The following is a 23,423-nucleotide window of genomic DNA, read 5'->3' on the forward strand; positions in this document are numbered from 1 at the left end:
AAACTTAAGAGAAAGAAATTGGCTTTAAAGGGCTTTTGGTATTTTTCAGATAAAGCGAAGCAAAACATACCTGAAACTGGAATCCCATAATTCTTTATCATCCTCTGATGTTATGGAAAGACAGGATCATTGTCCAATGACATTGCAATCTTCTGATGCTCCCAGAACGGAGAGAGACTATACCAATTGGGAAAGGTTTAACAAGCTGGAGGTCTTTTCTGTAGAACAGAGAAAGCTAAGGAGACTTGATAGAGGTCATTAAGATTATGGAAGGATTTTTTTAAAAATTCGGTGTGAACTCAGGTGGGAAAGAGGTATGCTGCCCACCAGCTCCACTGCCGGCTTTCCCCACCAGAGTTTTAGAAACTTAGTCTTTAAAAAATGCTGGAGGCAGTTCCCAGAACTTCACACTGGCAAGGCAGGCTTTGAATGAAGTTTTAAAAAAAATAATTTCATAGGGAATGGATGTCATTGGCAAAGCCAGCATGTGTTGCCCTTCTCCAACTGAACCGAGCAGCTTGCTAGCTGGGTCGTTTCAAAGGCAGCTACGATTCAATACATTGCTGTAGATTTGGAGTCACATGTAGGCCAGACCAGTTAAGGACGACAAATTTTCTTCCCGAAAGGACATCAGCGAACCACATAGGTTTTAATGACAATCAATGATAGTTTCATGGTCACCAAATTGATTGAATATTATTTGAATTTAAATTCAACCCTGGTGGGATTTTAACCCATGTCCCCAGAGCATTGACCTGGGTCTCTGGATTACTAATCCAGTAGAATTACCACTACGCCACCATCTACCCATTGTCATCCACCATTTATGTTTGATCCAGACAATTCAACACAACCACCCTAACCAGTCCCAGGAGTAAACACATGATATTTGTCTTAACAAGGTCATTTGTCATGCGGTCAAGAGCACTACTGCAGCTGATCAAACTGCAATACAATGGCAAGCAATGCGGTGTTGCTGCATTAACACCAAAGACAACAAAACAATCGATCAATCATTTGGAGAAAATCATTCAACGGATTCAAAATAGTTTGAATTCGAAAGACCAAACGCTGATATATTCTTGACTTAAAGGGAACATTATTCACCATCTTCTTGAGGAGACAACCAATGTCAACAACAAGGACACACGAAATGAAAGTAGCCTAGGTAGGTGAAGTGGGGTCAGGGAACTCATTACTATTCACAGGATGGTCATGAAGGTCTTTCTCAAAAGCCTCAAACAAGCAAGTATTTCATTTTCCTAGCTGATCAAAACCAATCCCATCCCGACTGTGAAAGATAATTCATAACCTCCTTATGCCCTTGTAACATCACAAGAATTGGGGACGGAAAACACATTATAGATATCTGCAACAACAGCTGCATTCATACTGACACGTTACCCTGGTCAAATATTTGCTAAAAGGAGAAATGAGTTGCATATTATTTTCAGTCTCCGGGGGAAATAAAGATCGGTAGGCAGGTTGCACTGTGTAGAGATACCAATGTCATTTTCAGTGCTTAGAATGTCAAATAGCTATTTGAAGTAGTGTAGACAGTTGTGACTGTGATGAGTATAAAATATTAATGCTGTTACTTCAAGATGATGCCCTTCTAGGAAGCATTCGGCAACACTGTCATTATTCTGTCTGTAGTAATGATCTAAAACATGGATTATTGAAAATCTGCTTAAATGATCTGTGAGAATCAGTAATAGTAGGTTTGAATTTAATTAAGGGATTGTCATTCTCATTTCAGCACTAAACCTGTGTTTAAGTTTTGATGCATGGAATACAAATCACTCTTCCTTGGTACCAGCACCCACTGTTCTCCTTCATTCACCCAGAACTCTGCCTCCCCCACACCCAGAAGATAAAGAACTGCACAATTCAAAGTTGGTTGCTAAATTTCCTCAATGCTGAATTTTCATGTCATTTTTATTAATGATTGAAAATTCAATTTTGGAGGACTGGCAAATACTGAAAATATTAATGTTATTGCATTGAGGGGGAAAAATTTAGTGGGATTTTCCAGGCCCGTCCAGTGGCAGGCATCATCATCGGCAGGAAGGGAAATGCTGAGGGGGTGGCATTTGACAACTTTGGGCTACTCTATGGGTCAAAAAGCGCTACGAGGGCTTACCCGGTGATCTCCCCGCTGGGTGGCAGACCCTCACAACATGGGGAAAATGCCCACAGAGTGGACGAGGACCTTAATTGGCCACCTAAATAGTTCAAGTGGGCAGGCCGTCTACCACAGTGGCACAGCAGCTGGACGATGTCAGGCATGCCACCCAATGCCTTCTTGTGCTGTTTTTCTTGTCTTCCCACCTCCAATGCATCCCCAACGGCGGGTCAAATTTAGCCCCATGCTTCTGGCACATGTGATTTGCTTCTCTCTCGCTCTCTAACTATTTGGAAGCCTGCAGAATACCTCCAGTAAATTCTACCATCAGCATGGGAAGGCACTCATGCTAAGAATCAAACAAATAATTCAGTTGCTTCGGACAAGTTGCGTTGCTTCCCATTGAATTTGAATTTTGCTCACTAAATATGTTCACAACACAGTTTACCATTTAAATCAATGCACAAACATCTTACAGATACAATATCAATGAACAAAAATCAAGATATTATTTTTATTAATAAATAATATTTATTAATAAAAATAAGGGCTGGGTAAAGAAATTCTCAAAAATGTGGAAAGTACCTTTCAACAACATTTGAATAGTAACTCAAGCCGACTTTAAAATTGAGACCAAAAGAGAAAATGCTGAAAAATCACAGCAGGTCTGGCAGCATGTGTAAGGAGAGAAAAGAGCTGATGTTTCAAGTCCAGATGACCCTTTGTCAAAGCTCAAAATTGAGGGCAGGTTTTCAAGAATCCAGGTTGTTTGACTGTCATTTAGACATTAACACCAACAATGTTTCATTGGGTATATGAAAGGTATCAACCTGGGTGTAACAGAGCCATGCCAACCAGGATAATCACTGGCTAAGCTCCTGAACTGTGCTGAGATATTCAACCTGTGCCTGGCATCAATAATCCAAGAGGAAAGCAGAAAAACCAGCCAGAATTCACATTCATGCCTATTAAATACAGCCTCTAGCCACAACTGTGTACATGAATATCTACTAAGAACTGTTTGTGACTCAGCTACAACATTCACTGCAGTAAAATTGGCCCACACACCCTCTCTGCTTAGATTCAGAAATGAGATGTAATGCACAAGGGCACAATGCCCGAGGGCTGTCAGTACTGTGGAACCATGTATCATAACTATGACAAACAGTCGCCTCAACAGCTGTTGTCCAGGCCAGGGGTGATTCCTATCTTGAAACTGGTGTTCACATTTTAAAAGAGTCTTTTTTTCCCTTTCTTTCATTTTCAAATACTTTCTTTCTGTATCATACATAGATGCATTAGCTAAACTAGAAAGACAAGTGAACTAGGGTTGTTATTCCCAATTTGACAATATACCCAAAATTAATTGACAACCTTAAGCATACATCATATCATTGACATAGCAATGAGTGTGACTAAAAGCTACTGTAGAATGACTTTCAAGCAGCAGAATTCTACACACAAAAGATGAAAAAGTCATTTGCACCTGTAAAACTTGTGTAAAACTATTTGTCAGGTGACCCATTTCAAGTTAACAATTTAAAAAGAGATTCAATATACATCAGGTTACCTGCTGGTAACATGGCATTAACTAGAATATAGTCACACTGCCAAATTTTGGGACTAAGATGTCAGAGCTAAGAGACAGATTCTTGCCAAAGTAATTGCTGCTTCCACTGGTTAATTTGCTGAACCCAACAGTACTTAGAGACCAGTATGTCTGACATTTTATGGCCCTTGTGGAAAATCTCTTAGAAACACAATTGGTGCTGATTCAAGCAACTTTTCATCCATTAAAGATGATCAGCATGAATAGTGTCATAAAGTGATACTGCTCATTAGAAGCAATAATTACAGTGATGCTACTGGCGGTGTAGCTAATTTTACTTCATCCTTCAACCTGAAACCAAGGTGCAGCCTCCAGGCAACTTGCAATTATTTGAGGATGGTCAAACCTCGAGGATTTGATATATTCAAAATAAAAAAGAAATCTAGAGAGGTAGAGGAAATAGGTAGAAAGAAGAAAGAATTTGCATTTATCAAACACCTTTTACATCCCTGAATGTCCCAAAGCACCATACAGCCAATTAATTACTTTGTACTGTACCCACTGTTGTAATGGAGGCACACGTCGTGACTAATTTGTACACCACAAGATCCTACCAACAGTAATGAGTAGCTAATCTGTTTTATTGATATTCAAGGTTGGCTAAAACATCAGAACTCTCTTGCTCTCCCACATACAACACCGTGGGATCCATAGTAGATTCTTAGAATGGTTGTAGCAAAGACAGAAGCCATTTGGCCCATTGTTTCATGCCAGTTCTCCGCAAGAGTGATTCATTGGTCCCACTACCATACCTCTTCCCCATAGCCCTTCAATTTCTTTCTTTCTCTTCAATAATTATCCAAAACCATTTAGAAAGCCACAGTTAAATCTGCCTCCGGCACATGCACATGCAGTGTATTCCAGCTCCAAACCACTCACTGCACAAAGAAATGTTTTCTCAAATTGTGCTTGGTGATTTTGCAATTTTCCTTAAATCAGAGTCCCCTAATGCTTGATCCTTTTGCAGATGAGAATATTTTCTCCCCAACTACTCTGATTTTGAATAACTCTACCAAATCTCCTCTCAATTTTCTCTAAGGAGAACAACCCCAGCCTCTCTGGCCTATCCTTGAAACTGAATTCCCTCATCCCTGGAACCATTCTTCATAGAATCCTTACAGTGCAGAAAGAGGTCATTTAGCCCATCAAGTCTGCATCTAACTCTCCGAAAGAGCATCCCACTCATGCTATTGCCCTGTCCCTGTAAACCTGATGTGGAGATGCCGGCGTTGGACTGGGGTAAACACAGTAAGAAGTTTAACAACACCAGGTTAAAGTCCAACAGGTTTATTTGGTAGCAAAAGCCACACAAGCTTTCGAGGCTCTGAGCCCCTTCTTCAGGTGAGTGGGAATTCTGTTCACAAACAGAACTTATAAAGACACAGACTCAATTTACATGAATAATGGTTGGAATGCGAATACTTACAACTAATCCAGTCTTTAAGAAACAAAGCAATGGGAGTGGAGAGAGCATCAAGACAGGCTAAAAAGATGTGTATTGTCTCCAGACAAGACAGCCAGTGAAACTCTGCAGGTCCACGCAACTGTGGGAGTTACAAATAGTGTGACATAAACCCAATATCCCGGTTGAGGCCGTCCTTGTGTATGCGGAACTTGGCTATCAGTTTCTGCTCAGCGACTCTGCGCTGTCGTGTGTCGCGAAGGCCGCCTTGGAGAACGCTTACCCGAATATCAGAGTCCGAATGCCCGTGACCGCTGAAGTGCTCCCCAACAGGAAGAGAACAGTCTTGCCTGGTGATTGTCGAGCGGTGTTCATTCATCCGTTGTCGCAGCGTCTGCATAGTTTCCCCAATGTACCATGCCTCGGGACATCCTTTCTTGCAGCGTATCAGGTAGACAACGTTGGCCGAGTTGCAAGAGTATGTACCGTGTACCTGGTGGATGGTGTTCTCACGTGAGATGATGGCATCTGTGTCGATGATCCGGCACGTCTTGCAGAGGTTGCTGTGGCAGGGTTGTGTGGTGTCTTGGTCACTGTTCTCCTGAAGGCTGGGTAGTTTGCTGCGGACAATGGTCTGTTTGAGGTTGTGCGGTTGTTTGAAGGCAAGAAGTGGGGGTGTGGGGATGGCCTTGGCGAGATGTTCGTCTTCATCAATGACATGTTGAAGGCTCCGGAGGAGATGCCGTAGCTTCTCTGCTCCGGGGAAGTACTGGACAACGAAGGGTACGAAGGGTACTGGATTAGTTGTAAGTATTCGCATTCCAACCATTATTCATGTAAATTGAGTCTGTGTCTTTATAAGTTCTGTTTGTGAACAGAATTCCCACTCACCTGAAGAAGGGGCTCAGAGCCTCGAAAGCTTGTGTGGCTTTTGCTACCAAATAAACCTGTTGGACTTTAACCTGGTGTTGTTAAACTTCTTACCCTGTAAACCTGTGCATTTACCATAGCTAACCCACTTGACCTACACATCTTTGGACAATAAGGGGCAATTTAGCATGGCCAATCCACCTAACCTGCACATCTTTGGTCTGTGGGAGGAAACCAGAGCACCCAGAGGAAACACATGTCGACACGGGGAGAATGTGCAAACTTCACACAGAGAGTCCTCAAAGGCCGGATCAAACCCGGGTCCCTGGCGCTGTGAAGCAACAGTGCTAACCACTATGCCGCCCTTTATAACACTTTTCAGCATCATCTCTTGAATATCTGCTTGAAAGGGAATATAGAGACTTGATTTCATGCCTCAAAGAAGTTAACACCTCTGACAGTGCTGTGCCTCACTTTGAGTTTTAAGTCTTATTTATTAGTATCAGAAATAGGCTTACATTAACACTGTAATAAAATTACTGTGAAAATCCCCTAGTCGCCATATTCTGGCATCTGTTCAGGTATACTGAGGGAGAATTTAGCATGGCCAATGCACTTAAGCAGCACGTCTTTCGGGCTGTGGGAGGAAACCAGAGCACCTGGAGGAAACCCACGCAGACACGGGGAGAACGTGCAGACTCCACACAGATAGTGACATAAGTCGGAATCGAACCCGGGTCCCTGGCACTGAGGCAGAAATGCTAACCACTGTGCCACCATGCACTGACATTTTAAACTGGGTTTTGTGCTAAAATCTCTATATTGGGGCTTAAACCCAAAACCTGTTGGCCCAGAAAATAGTGTGTTACCATTGAGCCTAAACAGACATGTAAGCTAAGCAAACAGCAGTACCCTGGAGGTGCCGTAGATCTGAAATAGAAACCGAAACTGCTGGAAGAACTCAGCAAGTAAGGCAGCATCGGTGGAGAGAAAAGAGAGTTAACATTTCTATTGCAATGTCAGGACCAATTGAGACTTCCTTGTTCCTGTCCTCACCAGACTGGCAAAAATGTTCTTTCTAAGCTTTTCCATCTTGCTTCACTTCATCTTCCTTCAAAAAGCTTCTTTGGCTGTGAGTTTATCCAGATCCCCCCAAATTCTCCCTTGGGTCTGACCCCCAACTACAAAGCAGCCCCGAGTGATCTTTGCCATATAAATGCAAGTTGTTGTTGCAGTTCCCATTCAAACCTCTTCAGTGAAACCAGGGTGGATTCTCAACATAACGTCTGGATCATAGTGCGGAAGCACTGTCACTAAAGCAATTTCACAACATAGGTGGCAGATTAATTATTTTCTGGTTTGACACTTCTAATGTCTTTGCGGATCACATAACGGCGATACCCACTTGCAAGCAAGGTTTACAAGATGAAAACTTAATTGATATAAATTAACAGGTGGCCTGTTGATGACAGAACACAAACTATTTTAATTAGAAAATTAAGCTGTAATAAATAAATTTATGCAGAAAATAATAGCTGAAATAAGTGCTCATTCATTAAGACATCGTGATGTAGCTAGTTCATCAGCAATGTTGAGACTTGATGTTCAATTAATAATACTATGGCAGAGAGAGCAAGAGAAGGAAGACAAAAGGAAATGCTTACAAAATATATTCCCCATGCAATCACAGAAATTGCAGCGCAGAAAGAAGCCATTTGTCTCATTGAGCCAGTGGAGTGTGAGTTTTGCAACTCAAGTTATCAATTCTAATACCATTCACCATATCTTTTGTATTCTTATTTTGAAATACTTATCTAATTCCTGTTAAGAGATGTAACATTCCCTGTTAAGATTGGTACTTGTAGCAGAAAGCTCCAATCATGTTTTTCAAACAATAACCCTGAGTTATGTCCCTGCTTAGTGATTTACCAGGCAGTGAAATCAAACGTTTACTACGGCCTTTATCCATCGAGGGATTGAGTTTAGGAGTCCGGGGATAATGATGCAGCTATATAAGACCCTCGTCAGACCCCACTTGGAGTACTGTGCTCAGTTCTGGTCGCCTCATTACAGGAAGGATGTGGAAAAGATTGAAAGGGTGCAGAGGCGATTTACAAGGATGTTGCCTGGATTGAGTGGCATGCCTTATGAGGATAGGCTGAGGGAGCTCGGTCTTTTCTCCTTGGAGAGACGTAGTATGAGAGGAGACCTAATAGAGGTATATAAGATGTTGAGAGGCATAGATCGGGTGGACTCTCAGAGGCTTTTTCCCAGGGTGGAAATGACTGCTACGAGAGGACACAGGTTTAAGGTGCTGGGGGGTAGGTACAGGGGAAATGTTAGGGGGAAGTTTTTCACACAGAGGGTGGTGGGCGAGTGGAATCGGCTGCCGTCAGTGGTGGTGGAGGCAAACTCAATAGGGTCTTTTAAGAGACTCCTGGATGAGTACATGGGACTTAATAGGATGGAGGGTTATAGGTGGGCCTAAAAGGTAGGGATATGTTCAGCACAACTTGTGGGGCCGAAGGGCCTGTTTTGTGCTGTAGTTTTCTATGTTTCTATAAGGCTATTTGACAATAAGGCAGAGGAGCGGAAGTTAGGCCATTCGGCCCATTGAGTCTGCTCTGCTATTCAACAAGATCATGCCTCATAGAAATCATAGAAACCCTACAGTACAGAAAGAGGCCATTCGGCCCATCGAGTCTGCACCGACCACAATCCCACCCAGGCCCTACCCCCATATCCCTGCATATTTTCCCCTTTAATCCCTCTAATCTATGCATCCCAGGACACTAAGGGGCAATTTTTTAAGCATGGCCAATCAACCTAACCCACACATCTCTGGACTGTGGGAGGAAACCGGAGCACTCGGAGGAAACCCACGCAGACACGAGGAGAATGTGCAAACTCCACACAGACAGTGACCCAAGCCGGGAATCGAACCCAGGTCCCTGGAGCTGTGAAGCAGCAGTGCTAACCACTGTGCTACCTTGCCGCCTGATCTGATAATCCGCAACACCACTTTTCTGCCTCATCTCCATAACCCTTGATTCCCTTACTAATTAAAAATCTATCTCAACCTTGAACATACTTAATGACCCAGCCTCTACAGTCCTCATGGTAAAGAATTCCACAGATTCACTACCCTCTGCAAAAAAAAAATCCTCTTCATCTCTTTCTTAAATGGGCGACCCTTTTACTCTGAGATTATGCCCTCTGGTCCTGGACTTCCGCACAAGGAGAAACAACCACTCAGCATCTCCCCTGTCAAGCCCCCTGAGATCCTATATGTCTCAATAAGGTTACCTCTCATTCTTACCCTGTGATAATCGTTCACAGCTCCCATTCACATAATTCTTCTGCTTCACCTATCGCATCCTTCCACATTTCAAAGCAGCCTTTGTCGTCATGTAGGCAATATGAGAATCAGTTTGTGCACAGAAAGATTCAAAGCAGCATCAAGGGATGATGAATGACTAATTAATTGCTTTTCTTTGTTGGTGCCCATTGAAGAAATTGACCAGGACAAAATTTTAATGTCTTGGTGCAATGCCTCATGTGAAAAATGGCACCTCTGATATTATAGCACTCCATCAGTACCACACCCATGTACATCTTCATTGCAATCCATGGTTCCTACAACAGCATGCCTAGATGAATACTTGGTTATAGCTGCTGGAAAACTGAAGGAGGAAAGAACAGGAGAGAAGAAAACACAGGATGGAATTTGACCAGGAAAAAGGTTATAATTGAGAAACATTCAAAATAAAGAGCAGATAAAGTGGGAAGGAAGAAGAAATGTGCTAAATTTGGAGCAGAGATTAAGGATCAATTTCAATGGACTGAAAATCATGATTTCCCAAAATTCACTCTTTGGCAACGTTAGCATGTAACTTTACCCAATGAACACCACTATTACTTGTAGAATTATAGAATCATCGAATGGTTACAGCACATAATGAGACCATTAGAACCACAGAATCCCTCCAGTGCAGAAAGAGGCCACTCAGCCCATTAAGTCTGCACTGACTGTTCGAAAGAGCATCCTACCCAGGCCCTCCCCATCACTCATATTTTTCACGGACTGATCCAATTCCTTTTTGAAAGTCTCGATTGGCCTTGTCTCCACCACATTCTCAGACAGGGGCTGAGCCGGGGACAGTGCCAGGTGGGGTGTTGGTCGGGGGCGGCGGGTTCCATTGGCGGGGTGTTGTGATTCGTATTCATTTACATTGGGTCGCCCTTTATCTGCCCTTTTCATTTTTTTTTGTAAAAAAATGTTTAATTCCAGCCTTGGGTGTCTGTGTGGAATTTGCACGTTCTCCCCATGTCTGTGTGGCTTTCCTCCCAGTCCAAAGATGTGCAGGTTAGGTGGATTGGCCATGCTAAATTGCCCCTTAGTGTCTCAATATATGTAGATTAGGGGGATTAGCGGGGTTAATGCATGGGGTTACGGGGTAGATCGGGGGGTGGGCCTGGGTGGGATGCTGTTATGCTGTTTCAGAGAGTTGATGCAGACTCAATGGGCTGAATGTAGGGATTTTATTCTTTGATTTCAGAGTCACCCACATTGCTGTGGATGTGGAGTCACATGTAGGCCAGACTGGGTAAGGATGGCAGACTTACCTCTAAAGAGCATAGTGAACCAGATGGTTTATTACGACAATCAACAATGTTTTCATGGTCACCATTTGACTTTTAATTCCAGGTTTTTATTCAATTCAAACTCTACCAGCTGCCGTGATGGGATTTGAACCTGGATCCCCAGATCATTGCCCTTGGTCTCTAGTCCAGTGACAATACCACTATGCCACCACCTTCCGGGTGAGCCACAGTGACACCAGCTGCTGCTCAAGCTCTGAAACCCAGAGTTCGATCTATTGCTTGCAGCTGATGATACTTCCTGCATAAATAGTTATCCAGGATCCTTGTGAGAACAATTTAAGTATTTCACTGAATGAACCCAATATTGGCCATTATACCAGCTTGTAGTGATGGACTTGCACAACTGACTCCTACTCGTCATCTCACTAGCTGACAAGCGGATTGGCCTTCAGTTTTCCTGCAGTTTGCCCTGGAACCAGCACAAGGAGCATCTCACAAGATGCTCACACATGTTCACAAGAATGATCCCAGGAATGAAAGATTATGAGGAAAAGGCGGGAGAACGAGGTTGAGAACCGAATCAGCCATGATATGTTGGAGACCCAATGGGCCGAATGGCCTAATTCTGCTCCTGTATCTTATGATTTTATGGTCTTATCTCCCACCACAAAGGATCGGAGGTAAAATGAGTTTGGGAAATCTGAATCCAGTGTCCGATTGGCAAGAACACACAAGTGAAAGAGCAGAGGAGCACAAGAACCTGCCCGTAATTTGGCACTGGAACTACTGCGTTCAGTCTGACAAGCGAAAACAATGCCTGACCCAGGATTAATTTGCACTGGCAGAGTAGGAACGCTCACATGTTACGAAAGCACAGTATTTCAAATCACGCAGTTCAATCTCCAACAGGCCGTCACCCATAACAAACTGTTGTGAGATTCACCTGCTGGCAAAGAAACTTACTTTGGAAAAAAACAAAGAATGCAGATTTCCAGAGCACTGTGACCCCGACCCAGTATCCAACGCAGGAGTTCCAGGCCTCAATATCAATTTTTTTCTATACATATCTACCTCTCATCACAGAAATGTTAAGGCATTTCTGGACAAAAGCATCTTCAAACAGTAGAAAATAAAATGCTGAAAGCATTCTATTAAAGGAAACTGCTGGCTGGAATATGTTTTTCTCTTTGCCTCAATCACTGTCTCACTACATGCTGCCATCCATTGGAGACCCCTACCAGCTAATCTGCCTACCAGCCCTGAACTTAAAAGCGCCTCCTCCCATCCCCGTAGAGCTACTGCTAAACCAGTGTATCGTGCACACTCAGGGATTTCTTCAGTGACTGCTAACACGGCTAATATGCTGGTCCCACACTCAGACATTCACAGGCAGACTCAATTCTGCCAGGAGGAAGATTCACTCCCGTTCAGGGTGGAGCGTCCCTCCCACCTGAAGTATCCTGTTTGAGGTTCTTCCTACTGGAATCTTTTTAATTCACCTGGGAGGACAGGGCCTTGGTTTAATATCCCATCCAAAAGACGGCACCTCTGACAATACAGCACTCCCTCAGTACTGCACTGGGAGTGTCGGCCTGGACTTAGTATTCTAGTGCCCAGAATGGGACTTCAATCCACAAACCTGCTGGTCAAAGAGGGTTCCCCGCTGTGCCACAGCAATGCAAATGTTACTTTTGTAGCTACTGAAGGAACCATTTTTGCCACAATCAAAGTGAGCAGCACACTTGCTGCAATAAAGTGTGCACAACTTGAAACTAGGTCCCTCCTTCTGGGTGAGATGATAAGCCAATGTCCCCTCTGCTCCCTCACATGGGCATAAATGGTTGCACGGCAATCTCACAAAGAGACAGAAGTTTCATCCTCAGCCCTGGTTTAAATTTACCCCTTGACCAACATCACTTAAATTGATTAACTCGTCATTTATCTCATTGCTTTCTGTGGGACCTTGCTGTGCAGAAATTGGACAGTATGTTACAATAGTGATCACGGTTCAAGAGTAATTTACTGACTGTGGGCGGAATGTGGTGCTTTAAAGTCCAATTACAAGTTCATTTTGTAATTTTCACCATACCCGACAGCAAATGACATTATATAATTAGATTGCAGTGGCATGAACTTTAATTTTAATGAACTATAAAACCAGTATAGTTACTGTAAGATTGTACCTGCCATCGCTATAATAGATGGCACATGTAAACTGGGCGATGCTACATGACATTAAAATAAGGTTACTGCCGTGCTTTTTAAGCTTAGGATGAAAATCTGGTTTCGCAGCTTACCTGGCAAGCGTTATAAAGCAACTGATGTTCAATTTTCTTAATCCCCAGGATCTGCTGGAACATCTCATACAGTTGCTCTTTGCTAAGGATGAGCTCTGACACTGCACTCAAAGCCATCCGGGCAGGCTTGCTGCGCAGATCTTCTTCCCCTCTGTAAATAGCATCAAACTTGGCCATCCAGGAACTGAGCACGGTCTCCTTGCTGAGGCCATCGATCTCTGGCAAGCTGCGCACCCGCTTTTCAATGTTCTTTTTGAAGACGTCTCGAAAGTCATTTGCAGAGCACCCTCCACTGTGAACCATCCTGGCCACACGGTCGCTTTTCAGAAAGCTCTGGTTGGGGAAAAAGGGAATACTCTGCATTAAATGTCAGCAGCACATGACTTAGCAGAATAAATACACACAACTGGCAGAAAGTGATAGAAATGCAGAGCAATGCAAGGAGACATAAAACAGATTAAAATTTCAGATAGGGAGGGGCCTTTCGCCAGCCTAAACACTGAAGTGTCTCTAAACTGCACCCAACTCAAAAACAGAATAGGGACTTTAAGTATTGCAATTGTAAAAGTTAATGGATTAAATGGTCCACACAACAGTTATGAGAAATACAGAAAACTGATATAAACGTTCTCAATGAGGATATTAAAAGAACAAAGAAAGTAGCTAAGATGTTAAGAAGGAATGGGGAGGGCCTGTGGGGACAACAGATTTGATCTAGTTTGCACTTGGTGGCTCTCCATTTAAATCCAGTCACAGTGCACATAACAGAAAATTAAAGACCAGTTGCAATTCATTTTAAATTTATGGGTAAATTCTTCCACCCTGAAGCCTACATGGTGGGAGCTGAGGTGGGAGTGATTTTCACTGGCAGGGAGGAAGAGTGGGGTGCAGTGGATGGATGGTCGGCCATGCGTCATCCCTTTAGCTCATTACATCTGCATTCGCAAGGATTACAGCAACAATTCCTGCACCCAGGATGAGCAGGAAGTCCTTCTCTCCACCAGTACCTCATGGGGTCAAAGGTCCGGATGCCATTTTTAAAGGGCGGTCAGACAGCCTGCGCTATCAGTTCCATCTTTGCTCCACTCTTCATTGCTAACACTTCCTCCCTCCCTCCCTCCCTTAGCCATCCTCCATGCAGCTTGCACTGCGACTACCCAATCTCAAACATGGATGGGCATTTACAGATACTCCTCAAAGAGTGGCCACTCAGCATCAAATATGGAAGAAGTACTGAATGTGAATGTTCTCATTTCTCACTGATGGGGAACTTATTTGGAGGGCGAACTTAATGCTGGCAAGCTGGCCTTTTAATGAGCATGCATGACATGTTAATACATGCGAAAGGACTTCCTGACATCATTGATGTTAACCTCACTTAAAATCCCAAAACCATAATTGCCAAAGTTCATCCATCTGTGAAATTGATTTTTGGACTCATGCCAAATTTTAAGTTCCTCCACCTGCCAAGCCTGGAAGATTCCACCTTATGTCCCAATTTAGCTCAAGACAGGTATATGTTAATGGTCCAACCTGTAGCTATATAGCTTTCAGCAATTAATTAGTCATTCACCATCCCTTGATGCTTTCAACTATATAGCTTGCGGAATAGTCAAGCCATGTTCAAAAATAAACTTTCCTTTGCCATTTCGCCAGTTACTTACGTGATAAACCAGATTTATAAGTAACTAGATATCAGTAACTCAAATCAACAACTGATGTGGAATATACATATATATATACCTGAATGGTGCTGAATTTTCTTGCAATTGCCAAGTGTTGTGGCACATTAGCTCTGCTGACCCAACAATGATATAAAGAATACCATTCTCCATAAAGTGTTAATTCAAACAAGTAATTATCTAGTGTAGTGAATGCAACCTTTTAAGATTTCTTTCCTTTGAGGTATTTTTTCTACTGTAAAAAATGTTATAGTTATTCATTCATTTCTTCATGGTATTGCATTGAAATTTAAACCTCAGAAACAGGCCATTCAGCCCGACAGGTCTGTTCCAGTCTTTATGCCTCAGTTCAGCCTCTGCCCACCTTACTTCACCCGATCAACATGTTAATTTTCACTCTCTATTATCTATCTTGTTTCATTTTAAGTACATCTCTGATTTTTGCCTCAACCACAGCATGAGGTAGATAGTGAGTTTAAGTTAACTTCAGAGCTTAAAAAGTAAAGTTTAACTTGTGTTAGCAGCCCCCTCATCAACCACAGGAGTAGAATTCTGTGCAGCCTTAAATTAATTCCAGTAGCTAAAACAGTCGGAAAGGTTGTTCTGTTTGTTATTCTGGACACATTGCCAATGCTTCCTCAGCCGCAGAAGTTCCTCCTGAGTCAGAGAATTGGCATTCATTTATGGGTCTGGCACTATTGTAAAATCTATAGTACAAAAAGATTGCAAATATAACAGCCCCCATAAGGAAAAAGGCCCAAAAAACTTTTCATTAACTTCCCATCTCTGTGAAAGTGGTATCCTTTTTCCACTTTTCTGTGCTCATTTAGAGTCTTTCTTCTATTTCAGTTCAGACTGAATATTTGAAACATCAGGCTGAATTCTCCCAGTCCGCCCATGGTGTGTTTGGTGATGAATGGGTGCACAGAATCTAGCAGGAGCCAAAAAGTCAGGAACCTGCCGGCATGAAATCATGTCGCAATTCTCCCAAAATGGCAGGTTAATGTCGGGTCACTCTTCCCACTGGCTGGTGGCGTGAACTCCATTTGCATTCATTTGCATCTTATGAATACTCATTAAAACTGCCCACTGGTATCCCATCAGGCCTTCCAATCTTGCGTCAAGCCAGCATGAAAGTACCTCAGTCTAAAACCTGATTGATAAAATGTGCACAAGATGGTCCTCGGTTCGCTAGAGACTTTGTGGTGAGCGCAATGAAGGCTTTCGGCCAGAGTATTGCACTATTCCTGATGCGTTTTACTCCATCCTGCAGACCAGTTCCTGTCCCACATCTCCTTGCCGAGCTGGGGTCTTCATGGACAGCACTATGCTGCTGGACCCATGGGCCCTCCTCTGTCACAATCTCAGATCAGTATTAAGCCTGGGGTTGGGGTGTTCAGGGTTCTACTTGGCACACACCAGTGTCAGTCTGGATAGGACTGCGCAACTGCTAAAAGGTTTCAGTTCAACTAGGGCTGGAGTGTGAGGTAGGCCTAAAAGGTAGGGATATGTTCAGCACAACTTGTGGGGCCGAAGGGCCTGTTTTGTGCTGTAGTTTTCTATGTTTCTATGTAAGACTGGGGCGGCGGGGCTGACAAAGACAAGCGGGGCAATGTGGAAGGAGGGCTGGGCGAGGAGAGGTGGGGGAGAAAGATGGGGGCTCATGATGGCAGGGGAGCAAGGGTTAAATGAAGAATATGAACAACAGAAGGCAGAAGAAACACTGAGGGGAAGCAAGCTGCAACCCGACAAGACTGCATGAAATGCTCACAGACAAGGGGGTCAAAGGCATACCTGGGTTTACTGGGAGGGGATGGGTGAAGACTCCAGATACAATGGGTAGAGGTCCAAGTGGGGCATGGGCACTGCATGCTGATGGGCATGGGGGAGGGTGGTCGAATCAAGGGACAGACTTTGCTCTTGAAGCTGTTAGCCTTCCCCTTCTGGGTTGCTGACGTCCTGCACAGCCTGGTGAAGATGGGTGGGCTGGGGAGAGTGACACAAGTGTGCTGAACTGATATTTAATTATGGCGGCATGATCTTTGAACCCGCCAGCTTATGGTGGGCCGCAAATCAACTGCTGGCCCCACCGGGTGACTCAGAGGGAACTCACCTGTGCATAGCTAATGAGGTTTGAAGCACAGGCTCTGAGGGTGGAACCCACTGTTTCAACTAATAGGGAGGGCACTGCCAGAGCTACGCACTACTACAATTAGTCTTCAAATGGGAGAATTCCACCCATAAATTTCCCCTGGCCAATGCTGACGGATGTGCGACATATTTCCAGTGACTTCCGTTTCCATTTCGAGCATTTGCAGCTTTTTCCTTTCATTTGGAGACCGAGGGATTGACCTCTGCAGACAGAAGTGCAGTGAGCAGGTGAAGCGGGACCAGAGGTGCAGAGAGAGAATGAAGAGGGCATACGGAGATTATTCAATCCCCAATTGAAAGTTAGTCCTCACTTTATAAATACTTTTGACTTTATGGGGTTGACAGTTAAACAGCAAAACTTATAGCGACATGAGAAGCAGAGTTGGTTGGAGTGCAGGAGTTTCTGCATTAATACAGTTTGAGGTACTAGAAATACAAACCTGAGGTGCTGCAGCACCCAGAGGGAAGTTTACAGTGTCACAGGTTTATAAACTTGGTTTGATTGTACACATGGACATAGGAACATGTGATGAAAACATGTGAAACTCTAACGTGACAAAGTGCAACATTGGTAAAATTCTGTCAATGGAAGTGGAAGCCGGGATATTTTTAGATACATTAACCTGCTTTGAGGTATTCGTTGGTCAGATGGATACACGTAGAAGATAATGGTTGGGATTCTCCCCAAAAAACTCAAGGTCCCCAGTTTGTGGGAAAATGGGAGTAACTCCCTCTGGTTTTTTCAGCATGGTTTTCAGAGCGAATCTCCGACACTTTGTGCATCACAGGGTGCATCTCCACATCATCACAGAGTGCCTCAGCAGGATTCCCTTTGCAAATCAGGGGGTGGGGCCTACTCCCACCTGAGAGGCCAGCAGCATAGTGCTGAGCGAGCCACTGCACATGCGCCAATCTCTCAGCACGGAGATCGGTGCATACGCAGTGGCTCCAAATTGCTGGCCATCCGATCGCTGGCCAGCCCCACAACACCCCATCGTTGCCCTCCTGGCCCCCCCTCCCCCCCCCCCCCCCCCCCCGGCCTCCCTCAGGTAAGCTCTAATGTCCCCGCCTCCCCCATAGCCCCGGCCAGAGCCGATTTCCCCGACCCCCCATCCAGCCAGCCCTGATCTCACAAGTACCTGGGGGTCCTTGTGCATGAATCGCAAAAACTCAGTTTGCAGGTGCAGCAGGTGATCAAGGCAAATGCAATGTTGGCCTTTATCGCAAAGGGGATGGAGTATAAAAGCAGGGAGGTCTTGCTGCAATTGTACAAGGTACTGGTGAGGCCACAAATAAAGTACTGTGTGCAATTTTGGTCCCCTTATTTTCAGAAGGATATATTGGCCTTGGAGGGAGTACAGAGAAGGTTCACCAGGTTGATACCGGAGATGAGGGGGTTGGCTTATGAGGAGAGATTGAGTAGATTGGGCCTGTACTTGTTGGAATTTAGAAGGCTGAGGGGAGATCTTATACAGACATACAAGATAATGAAGGGGCTAGACAGGGTAGAGGCAGAGAGATTCTTTCCACTTAGAAAGGAAACAAGAACTAGAGGATACAGCCTCAAAATAAGGGGGAGTCAGTTTAGGACAGAGTTGAGGGGGAACTTCTTCTCTCAGAGGGTAGTGAATCTCTGGAATTCTCTGCCCATTGAAGCAGTGGAGGCTACCTCGTTAAATATATTTAAGTCACAGGTAGATAGATTTCTGATCAATAAGGGAATGAAGGGTTATGGGGAGCGGGCGGGTAAGTGGAACTAAACCACTATCAGATCAGCCATTATCTTATTGAATGGCGGGGCAGGCTCGAGGGACTAGATGGCCTACTCCTGCTCCTATTTCTTATGTTCTTATCTCCCAATCCTGATTTCTGGCGCAGAGCTGATAACGCTGGAAATCTTCAGCTGGGAGACGCACAGAGGCAGTGGCACCCCGTGGGGAGCCCGTGAAATGCCCTCCGCTGATATCTCCCAGCCTGCTGCGCTACTCGAGCAGTGCAGTGGGCTGGGAGAATCAGCCGTAACACCTTATTCCATTGCTAAACCCAGAAACATGGAATTGCCAGAGAATACAACTGGCAAGCCATTGTATGAAAAATAACACATGTAAAGTTATTGCAGTTCAATAGTAATTCATTGTGTGAATGTTTGAGACATATTGAATTCTCAGTGTTAAATGAATGGAGAGGGTATTAAATTCATGATAACTACTTGCTAAAATGAAAGCCAATTAAAAGGAAATCTAATGCAAGGGGTCAGGCATGAGAATTTGTAATACTTAATTCTAGATCAGAACCAGTTGTTTCAAAATTTGGACATACTGGGTTCAAAGTCATCATAATTACAAGGCATGTCCATGGGTCACTGTAACGCATGAATGGAAAGCATGGAACAAGCACTCATTATTTAATGCTCCTTTGTCCTTTCTTAAGGTTTGCTCCTTTAAGTGCTGTAAATATTCAGCCATTCCAATTCATGGAGGCATGCAGTGGTGATAAAGGACAAATGTATTCTCACACACTGTGTCCAGTTCTCAACACAACACTGAGCACTATCAGCCTGTTGAGAAACAATTACTTCCCCTCCAGACTGCAGTGAGTATATACCCCACAAGATCATTTGTAAACTATTTATTTTCGATAATTACGAGCACTTGGCCACTTGTACTAAAGTTCCCTTTCAGCGGGGTCCTGCCTCGATCACCTATGCTTCCACTGTTGTAGCTCAGCTGTGGCATGAGTTCTGCGGCTGGCTGCTTCCCGGCACATGTCGTTTCCCTGGCAACACTTCAGCGGCAGGTGGGAGAAAGTCCAGTAATGCACCTGAGGCTGAGGAGCGCCACATTACTCCAGCAAGTATGTGGGCCTGGTCAGAAAGAAAATGGATATTCTCAGAGAGAAAAAAAAGGACATTTCTTTTCTTTCAAACCATTTGGCCTTTTTAATCTATTGCTACAATTTCTCTCCAATGTATCAACCAGCGTCAGTTATGCCTCAATCAGTAGTTCTCTCGTTTCAGAATAACACAATTTCAAGTCCCACCCCCAGAGCTTCAGTACAAAAATCTATGCTGATACTCCAGTTCAATACTGAAGGAGTGCTGCACTGTCGAACGTGCTCTCTTTCAACCTTCTCAAGTGGTATAAAACAAATCGCATGGCACTATTTCAAAGAAAAGCAATAGAGTTACCCCAGAATCCTGGCCAATACTTATCCCTCAATAAACAACGCACAAAAAAAAAATTGGGAGTTTGCTGTTTGCAAATTGGCTGCTGTGCATTTCCTCTATTGCACCAGTGACTAAACTTCAAAAGTTAGCGGTAAAGCACTTTGAGACATCCGATGTTTGTTGAAGGTGGTACATAAATAAAAGTCTATTTTTCTTGTTACCGCTGGAAAGTAAATTAAATACTTCCATAAATGATGAGGTTAAACTAATGCTTTCAGAGTGTACTGGTGTGATGATAATGAAGCCCAAGTGTTGCCTTCCCAAAGGACCAACATCACCTGTTTAAATTAGAACAGGTATCAGTTTCTGACAGACGAGGGAAAAGCCTTGTAACTAGGATTAATTAAACCCAATAGATTCAAATTTTAAAACAACTCTTTCATATTGAACTTGACCTTCAATGCTAGAATTCTCTTTTAGCTTTCCGTTTTATTTTTAAAATTAAGTATTAGCTAGTTTATTGGTGCCTAAATCCAAAAGCATCTCACATTTCGCACAAGCAATTATTTTAAAACACCAGTTGCAGTTTTTCCATGGGAAAATCTTTATATAACAGGTGGTCTTGTCATATTAGCTGTTCATTCTCTACTACAACTGAGGGAAAAGTTTAACACGCCCCATGTCAGGAGGGTTGGGAAGTGGTGGGTGGGGGTGCTGTGTGATTGGGCAGGAGGATGCGAGGTGTAGATCCCCCTATCCTTCTGCTTCTCTTGGTTCAAGTCCAGGACGGGAAGGCTTGCAGGTGGTCATCCCACATGGGGGCCAATGAAGGACCTCAAGGGCTTCCTCCCACTGCTACTGGTATCCAACCAAGGGCAGATGGGGAACTCGCCATTCAGGTCGACTGTCCAGCAAACCCTGTCCTGTATGCCAGTGGTCTGCCAGAGGGACCCCTCCTATGTGGGCAGTCTGTGTCCAACTGAGGGACCCAACATTGGGACATGGATATCCTGCTGAAAGCTAACACCCGCCCTTCCTTCCATTTCTTGTACTCCTTCCCCCACCCCTCGCCAGTGATGCCCCTTCCCTATAACCCCATCCTGCCCACACTCACTCCAGGGATCCATCAACAATCCCTATTGAAGGCACCTAGTGACGTTGCCAGGATTGGAGAGCTGCCAGCTTCTGGTTGGCAGCAGCTCTCAAGGGTGGGATTTCCACTCTAGTGGGGGTTTAGTTGGAGGGGAGGCTCAATGCTGATGAATAAAATGTAAGGGTGTCCCGGAGAGAAATGTCAGGGGGCTCCCACTGGTTCTTCAAAGTGGATGAGACCTTCTTCGCCCACATTAAATCCCTATGTACCTGGATATTATATTTAAACTGTGCAATGACACTTCCTGTTCTAAAGGGAGGCCAATTGCTGTTAAAGATTGATATCTAGAAATGTATTGATCAGTGATGTGGCAGAGGTTGTTATAAATTCTTATCATTTACAAAGCCATCACCAGTAAAAAGTGTTCCAAATGGAAATCAGGCCTACTTTATAAAATATAAAAATTGTACCTGCAGGTTAACACTGATTTCTGATTTTACAGGCCTAGTACAATACACTCAGAAGGCAAAGGCCTGGATGTTTGCAGAGTCCTGGAGATGCCGTGATTTTCCAAAATGGAACCAGGACAGTGATTCTGGAAGTCCCTCCCCCATTTCTGACAGATCCTATTTTTGCTGTTGGGGGAAAGAGTCGGGATGTGACTCAAATGCTGTGTCTCTGAACTATAAAAAAAAACGGTGCTGGTAGTTTCAATTGCTGTTTGTTTACATGGTCCTAAACTCCATCATTATAGTATCATTACTGTGTTACTGCATCCACAACTAATCATCATCACTTGGGAGGTGGCTTGTAAGTTCACAGTTTGACTGACAGATCCAAGTGGTTATTAAGGGATCAACGGTCTTTGACATGGGGCAGGACAATGGCATAGTGGTTAGCACTGCTGCCTCTCAGCGCCAGGGACCCATGTTCGATTCCCAGTTTGGGTCACTGTTCATGTGGAGTCTGCATGTTCTCCCTGTGTCTGCGTGGGTTTCCTATGGATGCTCCAGTTTCTTCCCACAGGCCGAAAGACGTGCTGGTTAGGTGCATTGGAGTGTGGTGACTGGGGGATTTTCAGAGTAACTTTATTGCAGTGTTAATGGAAGCCTACTTGTGAGACTAATAAATACAGTTTTTAAAAAACAAATGTTTTTTTTGTAAGGGATTATGTTCATAAGTGGATTTAATGGTGTTGAGTGGGCTTTTATCAATAAGGTTATTTCTTTTGTATATAATAAAGTCTGCAATAGATACTTGGAGCTTCATTTATTTCATTTCAGCATGACTTCTGAGGTCTGTTCATGGTGGATACTGGATGAATTAGCATGAAAAGTGTCAGGGAAATGGATGGACAAGAGTTGACATGAACTGGTGCTAATATGATATGGGGTTTTAAGACACAATGGGATTGGGTGGAGGTCATGTGTTGGCATGAATTAGCAAAGTCAGCATCATGACTCTGAGAGACCATTGGGATGCATTGAGGGTCATTTGCTGGCATGAGTAGGAACTATGTTGGCATGGGGGCTATAGGGATTATGAGATGAGTACGGCACATAGGGGTTTTTTAGTGGAAGGTCTGAGGGAGTGAGTAGCAGGGGAGCATGAGACTGGGTAGCATGGGAGTGGGTAGCGGGGCATGGGTTGGCATGAGGGTATGAGAGATCATGGGGTGGGTAGAGAGGCTTGATTAAGCACGAGTTGGCATGGATGGGACATGGGGTGTGGGTGGGGGGAGTGTGAGGGGTGAGGTCAGGGCGGCCAAAAATTCAACAGTACAACTGAGGCCAAGTACAAGAATGAGACAGAGAATCTGGTGAACTGGTGCGGCAACAATAATCCCTCCCTCAATGTCAACAAAACAAAGGAGATTGTCATTGGCTTCAGGAAACATAAAGGAGAACATGCCCCTGTCTACATCAACGGGGATGAAGTAGAAAGGGTTGAGAGCTTCACGTTTTTAGGTGTCCAGATCACCAATCGCCTGTCCTGGTCCTCCCATGCCGACACTATAGTTAAGAAAGCTCACCAACACCTCTACTTTCTCAGAAGACTAAGGAAATTTGGCATGTCAGCTACGACTCTCACCAACTTTTACAGATGCACCATAGAAAGCATTCTTTCTGGTTGTATCACAGTTTAGTATGACTCCCGCTCTGCCCAAGACAGCAAGGAACGCTGAGCAGAAACTGATAGCCAAGTTCCGCACACGAGGACGGCCTCAACCGGGATCTTGGGTTCATGTCACACTATCTGTAATCCCCACGACTTGCCTGGGCTTGCAAAATCTCACTAACTGTCCTGGCTGGAGACAGTACACACCTCTTTAACCTGTGCTTAACCCTCTCTCCACTCACATTGTCTGTACCTTTAAGACTTGATTACCTGTAAAGACTCGCACTCCAACCGTTATCCTGTAA

The 23,423-nt window shown here is 44.1% G+C and overlaps 1 protein-coding gene across 2 annotated transcripts in view; it reads right to left on the minus strand.

The window, feature by feature from the left end:
- cadps2 (Ca++-dependent secretion activator 2) overlaps nt 1-23,423 on the minus strand; it is a 660,384-nt gene that overhangs the window by 402,146 nt on the left and 234,815 nt on the right. For both annotated transcript variants that reach the window (XM_078220144.1, XM_078220143.1), the window contains exon 3: nt 12,909-13,241. In XM_078220144.1, the coding sequence (XP_078076270.1) occupies nt 12,909-13,241 (333 nt within the window). The remainder of the gene's footprint in view (nt 1-12,908; nt 13,242-23,423) is intronic.

The sequence above is a fragment of the Mustelus asterias genome, chromosome 9, assembly GCF_964213995.1.
Source record: "Mustelus asterias chromosome 9, sMusAst1.hap1.1, whole genome shotgun sequence".
Taxonomy (NCBI): Eukaryota; Metazoa; Chordata; class Chondrichthyes; order Carcharhiniformes; family Triakidae; genus Mustelus; species Mustelus asterias.